Source organism: Epinephelus moara, chromosome 23 (assembly GCF_006386435.1).
Source record: "Epinephelus moara isolate mb chromosome 23, YSFRI_EMoa_1.0, whole genome shotgun sequence".
NCBI lineage: Eukaryota > Metazoa > Chordata > Actinopteri > Perciformes > Serranidae > Epinephelus > Epinephelus moara.
In genome coordinates this window covers 22,672,781-22,686,746 of record NC_065528.1, presented here as the reverse complement: position 1 = coordinate 22,686,746, position 13,966 = coordinate 22,672,781, and the positions used below count along the sequence as shown (strand labels likewise).

Here is a 13,966-nt window from a genome sequence, read left to right as displayed (position 1 = left end):
TGCATCCGCCTCCCTCAATACTGAACCAATTTTAAAACGAGTTGTACCTATGAATCATACGCACACATACACATGGGGAAATAGGGCCCAGGTTGAAAAATACTGAATTAATTGAAATAAAAGTTATCCTTTAAGTTTATGGAGCAGATCCAAATCACGGGGCAGATGTACAAATTATTTTTACTTTGTAATAAAGTGCCCCGGGACTGAGTCCTAAAACCTGGAAATGACTTAGCATTCTTGCACTCCTGGTTCCCTCGTCTCAAACTCAATGGGTTTTTGGTTGGATGCCTGAAATAAGGTCTGTGGTTAACACAGCTTTCATGATTTGTTCATTGACATAAAAGACACAAGTAAATACCCAACTCCTGTATTTTGAAGCTTTTACGTGCCTTATAAAAGGCAGTTGCCGACAAGAGGCTAGATAAGACTACAGAACGTCGTTGCGCTGAACACGGCTTTACTGCCTCATAGTCGAACGGACGTTAACTCATGCAAACGTAATAAATAGTTTGTTTATAGCCTAATGCTAGCTTTTACTTCTGGTAATTGTGGTGTTTATTTGTTGAGATTATCTTGCTGAACAAAGCCTGTAAGTGTCATAAACTTTTTGTTGCTCCAGAGCTTATATTCTGGAATACTACTTTCTGTTACAGGGAGCCAGGGTGACGCTAACGTCCGTGTTAGCCTACAGAAAAGTGTCATCCCTTGAGCACTCTATATACAACATGTATAGTCTGGCTGGGATTGCACATGGCTCTCACCTCGTACATCGCCAACAAACATGGAGGTGGTTGAGCTGAAATGTGGTGGCTAGCCGTGCTGTGCCAACAATGGCAACAGTGAGCTAACAGTGTTAATCAGGGTTAGCTCACTGTCACCTGGGCGACCTGAGGGGAGGGTGGGCATTGCGCTTCCGCAATGAGTTATCAGCAGCACAAACAATGGCGACAGTGCTGACGGAGCTAACAGGGTGATCATACAGCAGTGCTCATACTGTCCTTTAAGAACACCACTTTCCTGTGCATGCCTAGTCTGGGTAGCGTGCGTTTCCTGTTCCAGTTTCCTGCTAAACTGATATTCTGGATGTTGTATTTTGCACCTTCAACATTGCGAGACAAGGCATTTGGCCCTGGTGGAGGTCTCGGTCTCCAAGTGCCCTTCTTGTTAGCTTGTTTTTGGTTCATCTGCATTCATAAGCTCATATCTGTTTATACATTTTCATCAGGCAGATGGTCTGATAAGTTTTGAAATTGCTAATAGATTGTAAATGATGTGAAAGAGGGAGTCTTGGCTTGTGTATCCAGATATGTGGCTCCAACGGCGCCCCTGAAGTATTGGCTCTGCCCTCAGAGACTAAATTGCATTAGACCGATAGCCGATGGGTTCTGAGATTGCCGCTGAGTTGGAGCCTTGCAGCAGTTTCCCATTACAGGAACTTAACAACCCATGATGTGGGACTTTCGATAACCTTAATGTCTAACAACCTATGAGACTGAAGTACTACGCTCCTCCTCCTGTGTTTTATTTCAGTTACATGTTAGTGTTGTGGGTTGTTTGGTCCTGTCAATCAAATCTGATCAAATGAACCATCGCAGCAGAATCATTATAGTTTGTATTTTTCATTAGTTTTAGTTTTCAATTTAGTTTGAGTGAGTTTCCAGACTGAGTTTGCTTGTTTCAGTTAAGTTCTCATTGTTTGAAAATGTTTAGTTTTAGTTTTGCTTTTATCAGTGTCAGTATTAGTTTCAGTTTTTTTTATTATGATATGGGGGGTCATTTTTAAGGGGAAAGGATTTCAGAGGTTCAGAAAAGGTATTACAATACAAACACAACCCTTTGTGAAGGGAAATGAGTCACAGTCGTGTTGACATTCTGGTCTCATGCTTGTTGTTTTGACCACACTGACAAAGACTAAAGCTAAAAATGTTTCCTGTAATATGTTTTTATTTTATTTTAGTTGGTTTTGTAACTACAAAATATAATTTCAGTTAGTTTTTAAAGTCTAGGTTTTTTTTTTATTTTCGTAAACTCAAATGTTTTCACAGCTAGTTTTAGTTTAGTTTTAGTTAACTTTAATAACCTTGTCCATGAAGTCCTGATGAAGCATTAGCTGCCTGTTAAACTCTTGACTCTCTGCAGATTTTGAAGTAAAGTGACGGTTACTGTTTTGTGTTTGTAGTACTAATCTGTGTTGTGATGTGACAGCACATTTGCTCGACAAATCCGATATGACAGCAATAGGAAACTTGGATTTGGTGTCACCTCTTGAGTGGGGCCGTTATTAAGCTGCAGGAAGTGTGTGTGGGGGACGGTGTCACTTTGCCTACATTTGTGAAACGATTGTCAGTGAGAGCTTTATTCTGATGGTCTCCAGGTAATGACGAGGACTATGAGGAGTGGTTGGCTCATGCTACAGATGAAGGTGACTTGGAGAGAAACGGCTGTCTCCTGGGTGTCAGAGAGACGTACAGGAGGCTAAAGAAAGAATCTGTGTGCAGAAATGGGCGAAGCTTTGTGGTGAGCAAGGAGCAAAGACCCTGCCTGTGCACCAGAGAAGATTACTTATGGTATGTCAATTTGTTATTATTATCTTTTTATCTATGGATATATTATGTGATATACAAATCTTGAATCCCAGTTGTGAGACCTGTGGCCGCTTGCACAAAACAATTAAAGTCAAGGTTTTCAGTTGCACAAAGCACCTTAAGTTTGGTTTTTCCTTTAAGTCCTATGTAAGGTTTTCTTAAAAATAATTGCACAAAACACCCTTAAGTCTTCTCCTTAAGATTCCCTTAAGATGTTCACTTAAGTATTTATAGTTTTCTCCTTGTTTTGGTCTTATACTTAAGGAATCCCTAAACAGTTGCATTAAAGACCTTAGCAACCAAAGCAAGGTAAAAAAAAAAACAGGGTACGTCTCAGTTTATGGCGGTAAATGACCTCAAGCAGATTTTCATGCCAACCAAACTTCAACATATGTCTGACGTAAGAGTCCAAAGTCTTTCTGACATCATATTGACGTCCAGTGCCAGCTGGGGTCCCTCACTTAAGGAGAAATTAAGCCTTAAGTATGAAACTGAAGCAGAAAACTTAAGGTGTTATGTGCAACTGGCCTTTAAGAGAGTTTTAACAGAACTTAAGCGGCCCAACAGCTAACACAGCATGGAGAATATTCCCTTAAGAAACTCTAATCTTGAGTCTTTTTCAACAGCGACTACGGTTACCATCGCCATGTGAACACCTCAGAGTGTGTGAGACAACCCAGCGCTCCAAATAAAACCCTGGAGCTCTGTCTGAATGGAGAGGAGGATGAGCTCCTCACAGCAGGGTAAATATCGGTCACTCCTATTTAAAATGAAGACACACACTTCCTCTACATGCTCACACACTTGTGACTGTGTCTGTAGGTACCGTAAGGTCCCCAGTGATCGGTGTGAGGGGGGATTCAGCCCTCAGCTCAGTGCGCAGACAGTCATCAGACCCTGTGGGGTTAAACCCAGCCCAGGTCCCCCTGCCAGGTCCTCGTCTCCAGTCACACACTTTGACACACCGGTCAGTAGATGTGTTTCTCTGATGTGTGTGTACCTTCAGTTGTTCAGGAGGTTTTTAGGACTATAACAGTAGCTGTGTGTGTTTTCCAGCGAGAGAGGCTGGTGTTGATCCTGGTGTGTGCAGGAGCAGGGGTCATCGTCCTGATAGCTGTTGTTTCCTCTGTCTTTGCTGTCAAGAGGGTGGTTTACAGAAACATGTGAGCAACACACACACACACTGCATGTACACTTTCATGCGCCCAACAGCAGCTGAGCATCCTGGTGTCATGTCGCCCTCTGCAGGTCACCGACGTATCGTTTCTCCAACCTCAGGAGTCAGCTTGATGATAACGGCATCACAGGTGATCTTGAGAGCGCCACCAGCAGCAACGGCACGGCCTGCCAGCAGGACTCAGATGATGTAAGACTTATAATCACTTGTATCTACTGAGATCTGTTTTAAATTGTGTGATTTTCCCATGTTTACTTACACTTATGATATGTTCTTATTCTTCCAGGATCTTATTGACTGACACATGACACCTCCTCATGGATATAATGAATGTTCAAGATGGAGACCAGCTGTGTTGATAAAGACTGTCGGTGGCATTTTGTTGGACTTATCCCTAATTTTGATGGGGGCGCCCTTTGTGGCACATTTGGAGGATGTGGAGGACAAGCATGAGAATGTCATAATTTATTGAGCTTGCTTTATTTCATTGCTTTACTCTTTGATTTGTACAGTATTTTTTATTTTATTTTATTTTAATCTGTGCTGCATCATCTTTTTACTTTCTGTTCAATGTGAAAACAAACTTAGCAATCCTAAAAATGTGCATTTGTAGAAAAAACAAACAAACAAAAAATACAGAATATTATTATGTGTTTAAAATATGCAAATATCAGATGTAACTCTCAATAAACCCGCCAGAGCTTCTGCCCACCAGAGGACGCTGGCGGCGCTGTGACGCCTCCCATCTGTTTGGAAGTGAACAGAGAAGAAAAAAAAGGAGGAAGTTGTTGTGACGGAAACAAAGATAGGTCATTGATATGATGTCTCACTCATGACAAACCTATTCCACTCTTACAGGGTGAAAGAAAAATACATCAATTCTCACATCAAACTGCTGACAAAAGCATAATTTCCCCACAGAGGAAGCAGAAGTACAACTACTGCACAAGAATGCTCATAACTCTATTAATATATTACTGAATTAGCCACAACTCTTGAGTCCATGTTGCTGTGAGGGGGAACTTTGCAGTTTGCAAATTTCACATGCAAATTTGCAGTGAGGATGAAATGCAGGATGGGGGCTGGGGATGGAGGATAGAATCTTAATGTTTTTTTTATTGCTTTAACACCCAAATAAGTGTAATTTACCATATGCAAAGTAAATTAGACGTTAAGAGACAAAGGGCCCCTGGACACAGGTATTGCACAAAGCCCCACCACCTCTCCTACATAGAAGAAAGACACACAGACTTTGTGGTAGTTTTGTGTCTCTTTTGTTGTTGTGATGCATCTTTTTGTGGCTTTGTTTCTTTTTGTATGAGATTTGTGTCTCTTTGAGGTAATTTTGTGTCTTTTATTTTGGTTGTTTTGTGTCTTTTGCAGTTGTTGTTTTGTAGATGTCTCTCTGCTGCTCATTTGCATCGTCTGTGGTTATTTTGAGTCTCTTCCTGGTTGGTAGGTTGTAATTTGAGTGACATTTTGCAGGTGAAGGCCAGGGGCGCCCTGACACTTTGGGCCCCTGGGCTTACAATCGGTTAGCCCGCTCAATAATCCATCCATGCTCAGAGGAGCATATTAAACTCAGATTTAAATAACTGCCTACTGTGAACTTGTGAATCTTTTTTTTTGCAGTTGTATATTAGAAAATGTGGTTATATATTTACAATTAGCTCAATTCTGAAAGGAACAATATATTTAAAAGTATTAAAGGACATTAACACATTTATTGGTGATGTATTTCACACCGCAATGCAAATATAAACTGCAAAACTTCAAACACGATTCATTAAAAGCTAACCTCACAGTTTATGAATGTTGTAAATATATTGTTTTCATTTGTTTTTGCTTTATTATATATTTTTTTAAGCGATAACGCAAGATAAGATTGTTTAAACACGTTTTTAAAATAAGTAGCTTGTTAGATTTTGCAAGGCAGCTTTATTTGTATAGCACATTTCATACACAAGGGCAATTCAAAGTGCTTTACTGAGCAATTAAATATAGATTATACAGAAAAAAGCAGAAGAAAATATATAAAAAGGTCAAATGAATTACTAAATTATTTACAATTTAAAAAAAATCACCATTTAAAAAAGAAAAAATGCAGATAATTGGTGCAAAAATAAAAATATATTCAAAACGATTTTAAATTTATAATAATTTATAATTTATAAATCAACAATAAAAAAAGAAAAAAAAACCTACAGGTTTGTCGGCCATTTTGTCGTCATTTTTTCCAACAGAGGGAACCATCTTAACGTCACTTCTACCTCAACCTATCTCTAGCTGTCATCACACGAATCACCGTTATCAGTGTAGTAGATATTGAACCACACCGGGACCCGTTGTTACAGTGGGAATTAAACAGGTAAGCAAGGTGTGTACTTTTATCCCAAAGACACTTTTTAACGCCATTCCTAAATTATTATTATTATTAGCATTGTATTTCCGGTGGAGTTGGGTGCCAGTCAGTCAGACGAGGAAGTTACAGCAGACGGGTAACGTCAGTTTAAAAGCAGTTGACGCCAGTTAGCTTTTAACAGTTAGCTTCAAAGCTCTGTACAGTATGATACAGTTAGCTAACACTGATGAAGCCTTGTAATAACTCTAGAGTGAAGCTAGAGTGGTTTTAAAATATCCTTGGTCTTTATTTGGCATTAGCAGTGTGCTTAATTTCAACTACTAGCAGCCAACAGCTAAAGTTAACGTCTCCTTATTGCTGTCATGGACCCCTGGTTGCCACCCGCAGACTGAGGGGTGACACATGAATAGTTAAAAAGCTAAACATGGACTGTGTGTCGTCACCACAGGTCGTTAGCTGTGGACAAAGTAGCTGCACCCTCGCTATGATGTTCAGGGCTGGCGGTGAGTGTGCCCTCCTTTAGACTATACAGTATAAGGTTACACACTGTAGTGTAACACTATGGGAAATGTGTGTGTGCTGTAATCCTAAATGTGTATCTGATATAGGTGTGTTGAAGCTAGCAGCGCTCATCTCTGCCTTCCTCCTCGCTGTGTTTCTGGCTTTCCAGCTGCTGGAGATCAACCTGGACTTCAAACTGGGCAATGTGATTTGTGAGTATCATTTCCTGTAAGGTGAAACTCCTCACTGTGTATGGAGGCCGGGAAATGACATGGCATACATAAATACAGGAATGCATTTATTTACTCATTTATGTAGTCTTTTTTAAAATTTATTTCCATATTTATTTATTTATTTATGTATTCCTCTACTTTTTTACTGCATTTATTTATTCCTGTATTTACCTCCGCATGTATCTGTTTATTCCTGTCATTATACATTGATTTATTCTGTATTTGTTTACTTATTTATTCCTGTATTTATGAATCTATATTTATTTATACATTTATTTATTTTGTATTTCTGTCATTATTTATTAATGAATTAATATCTGTATTTATTACCACATTTATTTATTAATTCCATATTTATTTATACATACATTTATTTATTTATTCAAGTATTTATTTGAACATTTATTTATTTAGTTCTGTATTCATTTATACATTGATTTAGTCCGTTTATTTATTATTTCCGTATTTATTCATACACATATTTATTTATTCCTGTATTTATTTATTTATACACTTAAATAAGTATTTAGTCATACATTCATTTATTTATTTATTTATTCCTGAATTTATTTATACGTGTGTACTTCCTTATTTATTTTTTTATTCCTGTATTTATATACACATTTATTTACTTATTTATTTACTAATACTAAAATAATTTTCCATCCCTCATATATGTCAGATATTGCAGCTGTAGCTGTACAAAGCCAGTGGGAGAGTATTAGCTGTAAAGAAACCTGACACCTGTTCAACCGGTTATTGAGAGGGGGCATTTTTTAGTAATGATCGTCTGTCATTGCCCCTTTGTGTCTGTAGGTTGTGTTTACTTTACAGAAACCAAATATGCTCATTGTCTGCCTCAGCAGAGTTGCAGTGTATATGTTTAGGGAACTTTCCCACAAAGCTGCATCTCAATGAGGCATCCATGGAAAATCTCTTTAACCATATATATTTTTTTGCTTTGCAGCAAGATCTGTGCCAGCGAGTGAAGGCTGTAAGTATGCTTTCATTATTCTTACATTTTTATTGCTGTATATTTAAATATTTTTTTCTCAATGGCTGATACTGTTCCTTTCTCTTTCTATATCAGTCAACACAAGGATGGTAACAATGAGCCTTTGTCACACAGACATTATAGAAACACTCCACAGTTAAAGCTCTGTGTTCAGCTCAGCGCCTGGCATTTAGAGTTCAAGTTGAACCGATGCTTTTTGTCCTGTGTGAGCACCTGTGTGTGTGCAGGCTTATGTGATCACACCACTTGCTACCTGATATTGTGCACCCTGCTACTTGTTGTGTAAGTGGAGTTTTCTAATTACAGCCATGAAGCCGGTCAGGTACAAGTGCGGGCTGTCCAAGGCATGTCCCGCCGGACACTTCGCCTTCAAGATGGCGAGCGGAGCGGCCAGCGTGGTGGGGCCCCGAGTCTGCCTGGAGGACAAATTGTAAGTGACGTGACATCTGGAAACTTTTGTAAATACAGTCGCAGGTTTGTGGCTTGTAGCAAACCAAAGACACTGACTACACAAACCTGTTATGTAAATATTTTATCTGTCTGTGTTTGGTTTGTCATTAGTTGCTTCTGTGAGGAGAACACCTCAGCTGGTGCTCGGCTTAAATTGAAGTGCTGTTCATACAGATGTAATATAATATGTCAACAGGACTCAGTGTAACAGATCAGCTCATTTCTGTAGTTTTCAGGAAAGCATGGTTGTCATAGTAACTCATCAAGACAGCCTTAAAAGCTATTTTCTTTGAGCTGTATTCCATAGCTCTGCAGCAGCCACCTTTAGTTTAATAGATGAAACTGCAGATGCTTTCAGTGGTTGTGATACTGACATCGATTGATTTATTTCCAGTCGACAGAAGATTTAACCATATATTTTAATAACTGATCATTTACAAGTAAAAACGTCAAACATTCACTGGCTCCAGCTCCTCAGATTTGAGCACCTCCTGCTTTTCTCTTCATTTCAAATCGAATATCTTGGTTTTGGATTGTTGTTCAGACCAAACAAGACATTAGGAATATTTTATACATTAAAAGGGGAAAAGGCTTGATAGCAAAAAAAGCTACACAGACATTAGGTAAATATTAAAAACTGATAAAGGCAGTCGTAGCTGATTCCTTGTGCTTTGTGAGCTGTTTTAACATTTCTAAAACAGCTCAGCGGCTGTCTGTCGTAATGTTTGATAAAGGTGGCAAAATGACACATGAGTAACACTTTACACAAAGATCTGGGTGAATGCAGGGCATTTATTCAAACCTAATATAGAGACGGAGTGCATTTAAGTTCCTCCTCCACCAGAGGGGAAACAATCCATCGCTCTCTGTTGACTTTGTGTTGCATAAAGGCGCTAAAATAATCCTTTGACATGATAGATGATATCTAATGTTCCTAGTGAGCTACAGGCATTTTGGTTTCAGCCCTTTGTTGCACACTGTGGTGCTCCTGTGGGTGTGGTATTCATTGGACACCTACAACAAGTTCTGGTTAAACTGTGTGTTCACAGTTGTAAATTAGCGCGCTGGTTAAGTATTTGTATCAGCCTGTGTCTAATATGAGTAACCATAGCAACAGGGATGCAGTCAAAGCCTCTGGTTACAATTTATTTACAGCACTGAGTGTATTTCTTCAGTGCCTCAGAGTGAACATCGCAGAGATGACTGAACTGACTGATCAGCAGCTCTGGAACCAGAAACTCGGATTTTTTCCATCTCAGGGTTCATGAGGTTCAGTTTAGACTTGTAAGTGTTTATGTGGTGCTTGTAAATGCTTGGGGGGACTTAGGCCCTGTCTACACATAGATATATTTTTGTAAATGTAAATCTTTCTCTATGCTTTGGCCTCTCATCCACGTGCAAGTTTGAGGTCAATAATAGAGATTTTTTTTAAAACGCTTTCTAAGGTGCAGATTTGTCATACTCCAGTTACTTTGTGTCCCTTTAAAGTGTTTGGGAAATGATGACATCGTCTTCTCAATTTGCGTGTATCCATTGCTGCTTTGTTTAATGAGCATACACCAGAAACAATGGCAGGCTAACTAACTGGTTTGTTTAGGTGTTGTTGCCACTGCCCAGTCTAATGAGTACTAATAATTTTAACTTGCTGCACCAATTAATGGACAAAAAGAGGCGTCTGCTGCGCCCAGTAGTATTTGGTCCACCTCAGCGTCTGTGATTTAAAGTCACAGAGATGTCCAGAGGATCACTTGTATGGGAGACTACGGAAGAGGGCCTTAAACTAAAGTGTTGCCCTCCATGGCTCTGCATCTCACGAGGAAGTGTCTTTATGTCCATATGCTGAACATATAACAACATCCATACGGGCTTCCCTCTCACTGTCCTCCTTTGTTTGGTTTCAGTTTAATGAGCAGCGTGAAGAACAACGTTGGGAGAGGAATCAACATCGCCCTGGTCAATGGTGACGTTATCAGCTGCAGTTACACACCTTGAAATCAGTTTGATTGATGAGTCACTGCTGAGAGTCATATAATACTGCAGCAGTGTTATTCTACGATCAGTGGAGCCATTTTAAAGAGGAATAATAAGCTTTAATAGCAATGAACCTCTAACAGCAGTGTGTACTTGTGTGTATTGGAAGTGTATGCAGCTGTTAATGCAAACTATAACTCTCCTCCACAGGGAGAACAGGGGACGTTATCAAGACAGACTTTTATGATATGTGGGCAGGAGGTGAGTATATTTCAGACTTTTATGTTTTAGACATTTAAAAACACACATACACAGTGTTAACCGTGTGTGACCTTGTGCAGATGTGGCTCCCTTCATTAAATTCCTGAAGGAAATAGAAGAAGGGACGATCGTGATGATGGCCTCGTTTGACGATCCCTCGACAAAGTAAGGACTTTATTTTCTTTTTGCTTACTGATACACTCATACATGTTGGCTGCATGAAATAATACCTGGCCTCTGTGTTCTGCAGACTCAATGATGAAGCCAGGAAGCTCATCGCTGACCTGGGAAGCTCGGCTGTCAATAACTTGGGCTTCAGAGATAACTGGATCTTTGTCGGAGGGAAAGGCATCAAGACCAAGAGTCCGTTTGAGCAGGTAACGTGAGACACAAATGTTTACGTGTTTACATCTGCTCCTTTAAATGAAGTATCACGCAGTTTGTGAGCAAAAGCAACAACAGTATCCTTGTCTTTATACAGCTCAGAAGTAGAGTGAGGTTAAAACAAACTGTGATGTCAGCCTTTATAGCAGCGTCTATCTTGTCTACAGCTCTTGCCATTGCTGTTATTACTCCTCACTGGTTTTGGGTCACCGTCTGACAACAGCTTGACAGTGGTGTTAATGCTGTCCATGGAGCTGACTGGCTAATTATTACACCAAATTTTAAACTGGACACGGAAGCACCTTGATATGTCAGTCGTTGTGCAAGCAGTCACCTGGCCGTTAACACCAGAGGGGCATTTCTCTGCGCTGGTCAACAATGTGCCCCTTAGCTCTGTTCTAATCACATGCAGAGCTGTGTTTGGGTCCTAAATGACATTCAACCAGAAAACACATGGCAGCACACTGAGTTAGTGCACATCTCATTCTACTGACAGTAATGTAATTACTGTGCATTAGAACACACAGGCCTTGTAAATCTTTAAAGCACAAACCACTTATGATTCACCAGCTTGCGTCGGCCATTTTTCATTGTATGTGCTTATTAGATAAACAGCCCAACCCTGTCCACGTCACTTGTTGGGCATTATCATTCATTCTTTCTGTCTTATTGTTCAGTTCACAAGAACGCCTCCGTGATGTCATGTTAAACACAGTGTGTGTGTTATATGTCCTCAGCATATAAAGAACAGTGCCGACACCAACAAATTTGACGGATGGCCCGAGGTGCTGGAGATGGAGGGCTGCGTGCCTCAGAGGCAGGACTGATCCGTCGACCACCCACGTCTCCTCCGGGCCCTTTTCCTCCTGACATTCCTGTTCTCATGAGACCTCCTACTGGTTACACTTTTTTTGGGCTGAGAAAGGTCATTTTTACAGCTCTCACGCCAGAGTTTGTTTTTCAGCTGTATCGACTAGAGCAAAAGACATTAGCAGGAAAGTGGAGCCATCGTGAACCTGAGCAGGAAGTGAAGCCTGGACTTCCTCTCACACCTCTTCTTCTGTTGGGATACATGACGTAGATGCTTTATCGGTGCTTGTAATTGACAGTAGCAGGTAGAGAGCGCTGATTTAAAGGGACTTGCCTTTGATTATTGGCATACTATCACTCCTTGTATCAATAAGGCCCACAGACATAGCTGTGATAGAGTTTTGCATTATTGCACTGTTGCTGTTGGAAATGGAAGTCATAGCCCAGATTTCCGTGAGGGCTAAGTTTCCATTACCCGTTTCCTGCCTTAATCCAACTATCCTTATTCCCAGTTTTTATCAACTCGAGTTCTTTATGAGTTTGTGATTCTGTTTGTTTCTTTCAGAGTTAAGTTTATTTTGAGAAAATTATTAATAACAGGAGTTAAAGTCCTGCTATTATAACCAAATGTACCAAATTCACTGTGAAATTTGTAAATATTTCTTTAGAGGAGGATTTCAGAATTCAAAGATCCTAATTTAATGAACATTGTAATAATATAATTTCTTAAAATAAATGATATTAGTGAAGTGTGGGTGTATGAGTGGATTAAAAGCATTTTGTTATAACTATAAGTGTAAAGCTGCGACCTTACCGCTGTGTAGTTTCCGTGCATTTACAGTCAACAGCTGTGGATCAGCTGAACGTCACTGTGCACACAGAACGTTCAGTATCAGTTCTAACCGAGGTGTTAATCATTACCATGTTCAAAGACGTTATAGTTCATGAGCTTCTCGCCTCCAGCAGGTGCAGATCATGTGGTTTACTGAAAGGAAATATGCACACACTGTATTGTGAAATCCCGTCATCCATTTTCATAATGATATTCTGCCAAGCACCTGTGACTTCCTGTCTTACTTTCGCTTCACAGTTTCTACAGATGTCTAAAAGCAGTAATGTTGCTTTTTAAGGTAAGGCAAAGTTGACGACTCCAGTCACGTCAAACTTTTTCATTTATGTTTGCCAAAAAAGCGAAAGAATGTAAAATGCATTTGCACTATGCTCCAAGTTTGTGTAAAAAAAATAAGCACAAAATATATCTTTAAAGCCCAGACTGGTTGCACATATAACACCTTAAAATTTGACAAGGGGCTTACACAGTTGCACAGAATCCCTTAAAAAGTTTAGTTAGTCAAGGAAAAACTTTTAAGCCTCTTAAAAGTCCTCCTCCCTACTCCAAACAATATTTCACCTGAGGAGCTCTTTTAAGGTCTGAGATGCTCTGTGAATAACTTATCTTTACAAGGACCTAGTCTTAACGTTAAGGAAAACTTCTAAGAAAATGTCACAATTCTAACTCAACTCCTAACTCTACCTCTCTCTTTGCACCAGTAGGCTTTGTGAAGACGGCCCCAGGACCTCAAATACTGAATATTTTAAAGAAACCTTAAGGAGAAGACTTCAGGGTGTTTCTGTGCAACCGATTGTATTTTAAGGCACCCTTAGCCTAAGTTTTCTCCTGAAATATGACACTTCTGGCTTAATTTCTCCTTAGCTTAGGGACTTAGACAGTTGCACAGAATCCCTTTAAAGATTTCCTTAGGTAAGGAAAAACATTTGCTGTTTTTTTTCACTGCGAGACTTTACAGTAGTAAAAGTTTCCATGGTGATTGTTTGTTTGCTTGAACTCACGCTGGTGATGCCTGTTATCGTCTCACAAAGTTGGCTTATAGTTAGATAGTGAAAAGAAGACGAGAAAACCATGTTGGTCAGGAGGAGGAGATTATACTTCTGGAGGATTACAATCATAGAAAGCACAAACTACAAAGTAAATCTGATCCCCATGGATGGATGGATGGATGGATGGATGGATGGATGGATGGGTTCTCCTGGTCACAGAACACTCTTCTCTGGGTGGGATATATTTTTTCATTTATCACCATAAACTCAGTCATGTTGTAGTTAAGACAGAGTCAGAGGTACCTTAAGCTTTTTTCCCCTTATTTTGGTTTCTAAGGTATTTTGTGCAACAGTCCAGGGATTCCTCCAGTATAA

General features: G+C 39.7%; 2 protein-coding genes across 3 annotated transcripts in view; both read left to right on the top strand.

Moving 5' to 3' along the window:
* si:dkey-159a18.1 (sortilin) overlaps positions 1–5,362 on the top strand; it is a 19,409-nt gene extending 14,047 nt beyond the window's left edge. The window contains exons 16-21 of the mRNA XM_050036398.1: positions 2,378–2,570; positions 3,215–3,331; positions 3,411–3,555; positions 3,645–3,751; positions 3,837–3,954; positions 4,052–5,362. Of these exons, the coding sequence (XP_049892355.1) occupies positions 2,378–2,570; positions 3,215–3,331; positions 3,411–3,555; positions 3,645–3,751; positions 3,837–3,954; positions 4,052–4,066 (695 nt within the window). The 3' untranslated portion in view covers positions 4,067–5,362. The remainder of the gene's footprint in view (positions 1–2,377; positions 2,571–3,214; positions 3,332–3,410; positions 3,556–3,644; positions 3,752–3,836; positions 3,955–4,051) is intronic.
* Positions 5,363–6,032: 670 nt separating this feature from the next.
* On the top strand, positions 6,033–12,501 carry fam3c (FAM3 metabolism regulating signaling molecule C). Of its 2 annotated transcripts, none has more exons than XM_050036627.1 (10): positions 6,033–6,133; positions 6,576–6,630; positions 6,736–6,840; positions 7,829–7,855; positions 8,183–8,306; positions 10,228–10,286; positions 10,508–10,558; positions 10,639–10,723; positions 10,809–10,935; positions 11,680–12,501. In XM_050036627.1, the coding sequence occupies exons 2-10, from the start codon at positions 6,612–6,614 to the stop codon at positions 11,767–11,769; spliced, it is 687 nt and encodes a 228-aa protein (XP_049892584.1). In that variant the 5' UTR covers positions 6,033–6,133; positions 6,576–6,611; the 3' UTR covers positions 11,770–12,501. The 2 variants fall into 2 exon arrangements, with proteins under 2 accessions (XP_049892584.1, XP_049892585.1); XM_050036628.1 differs by having other exon boundaries at positions 6,046–6,142.
* Positions 12,502–13,966: the final 1,465 nt, after the last annotated feature.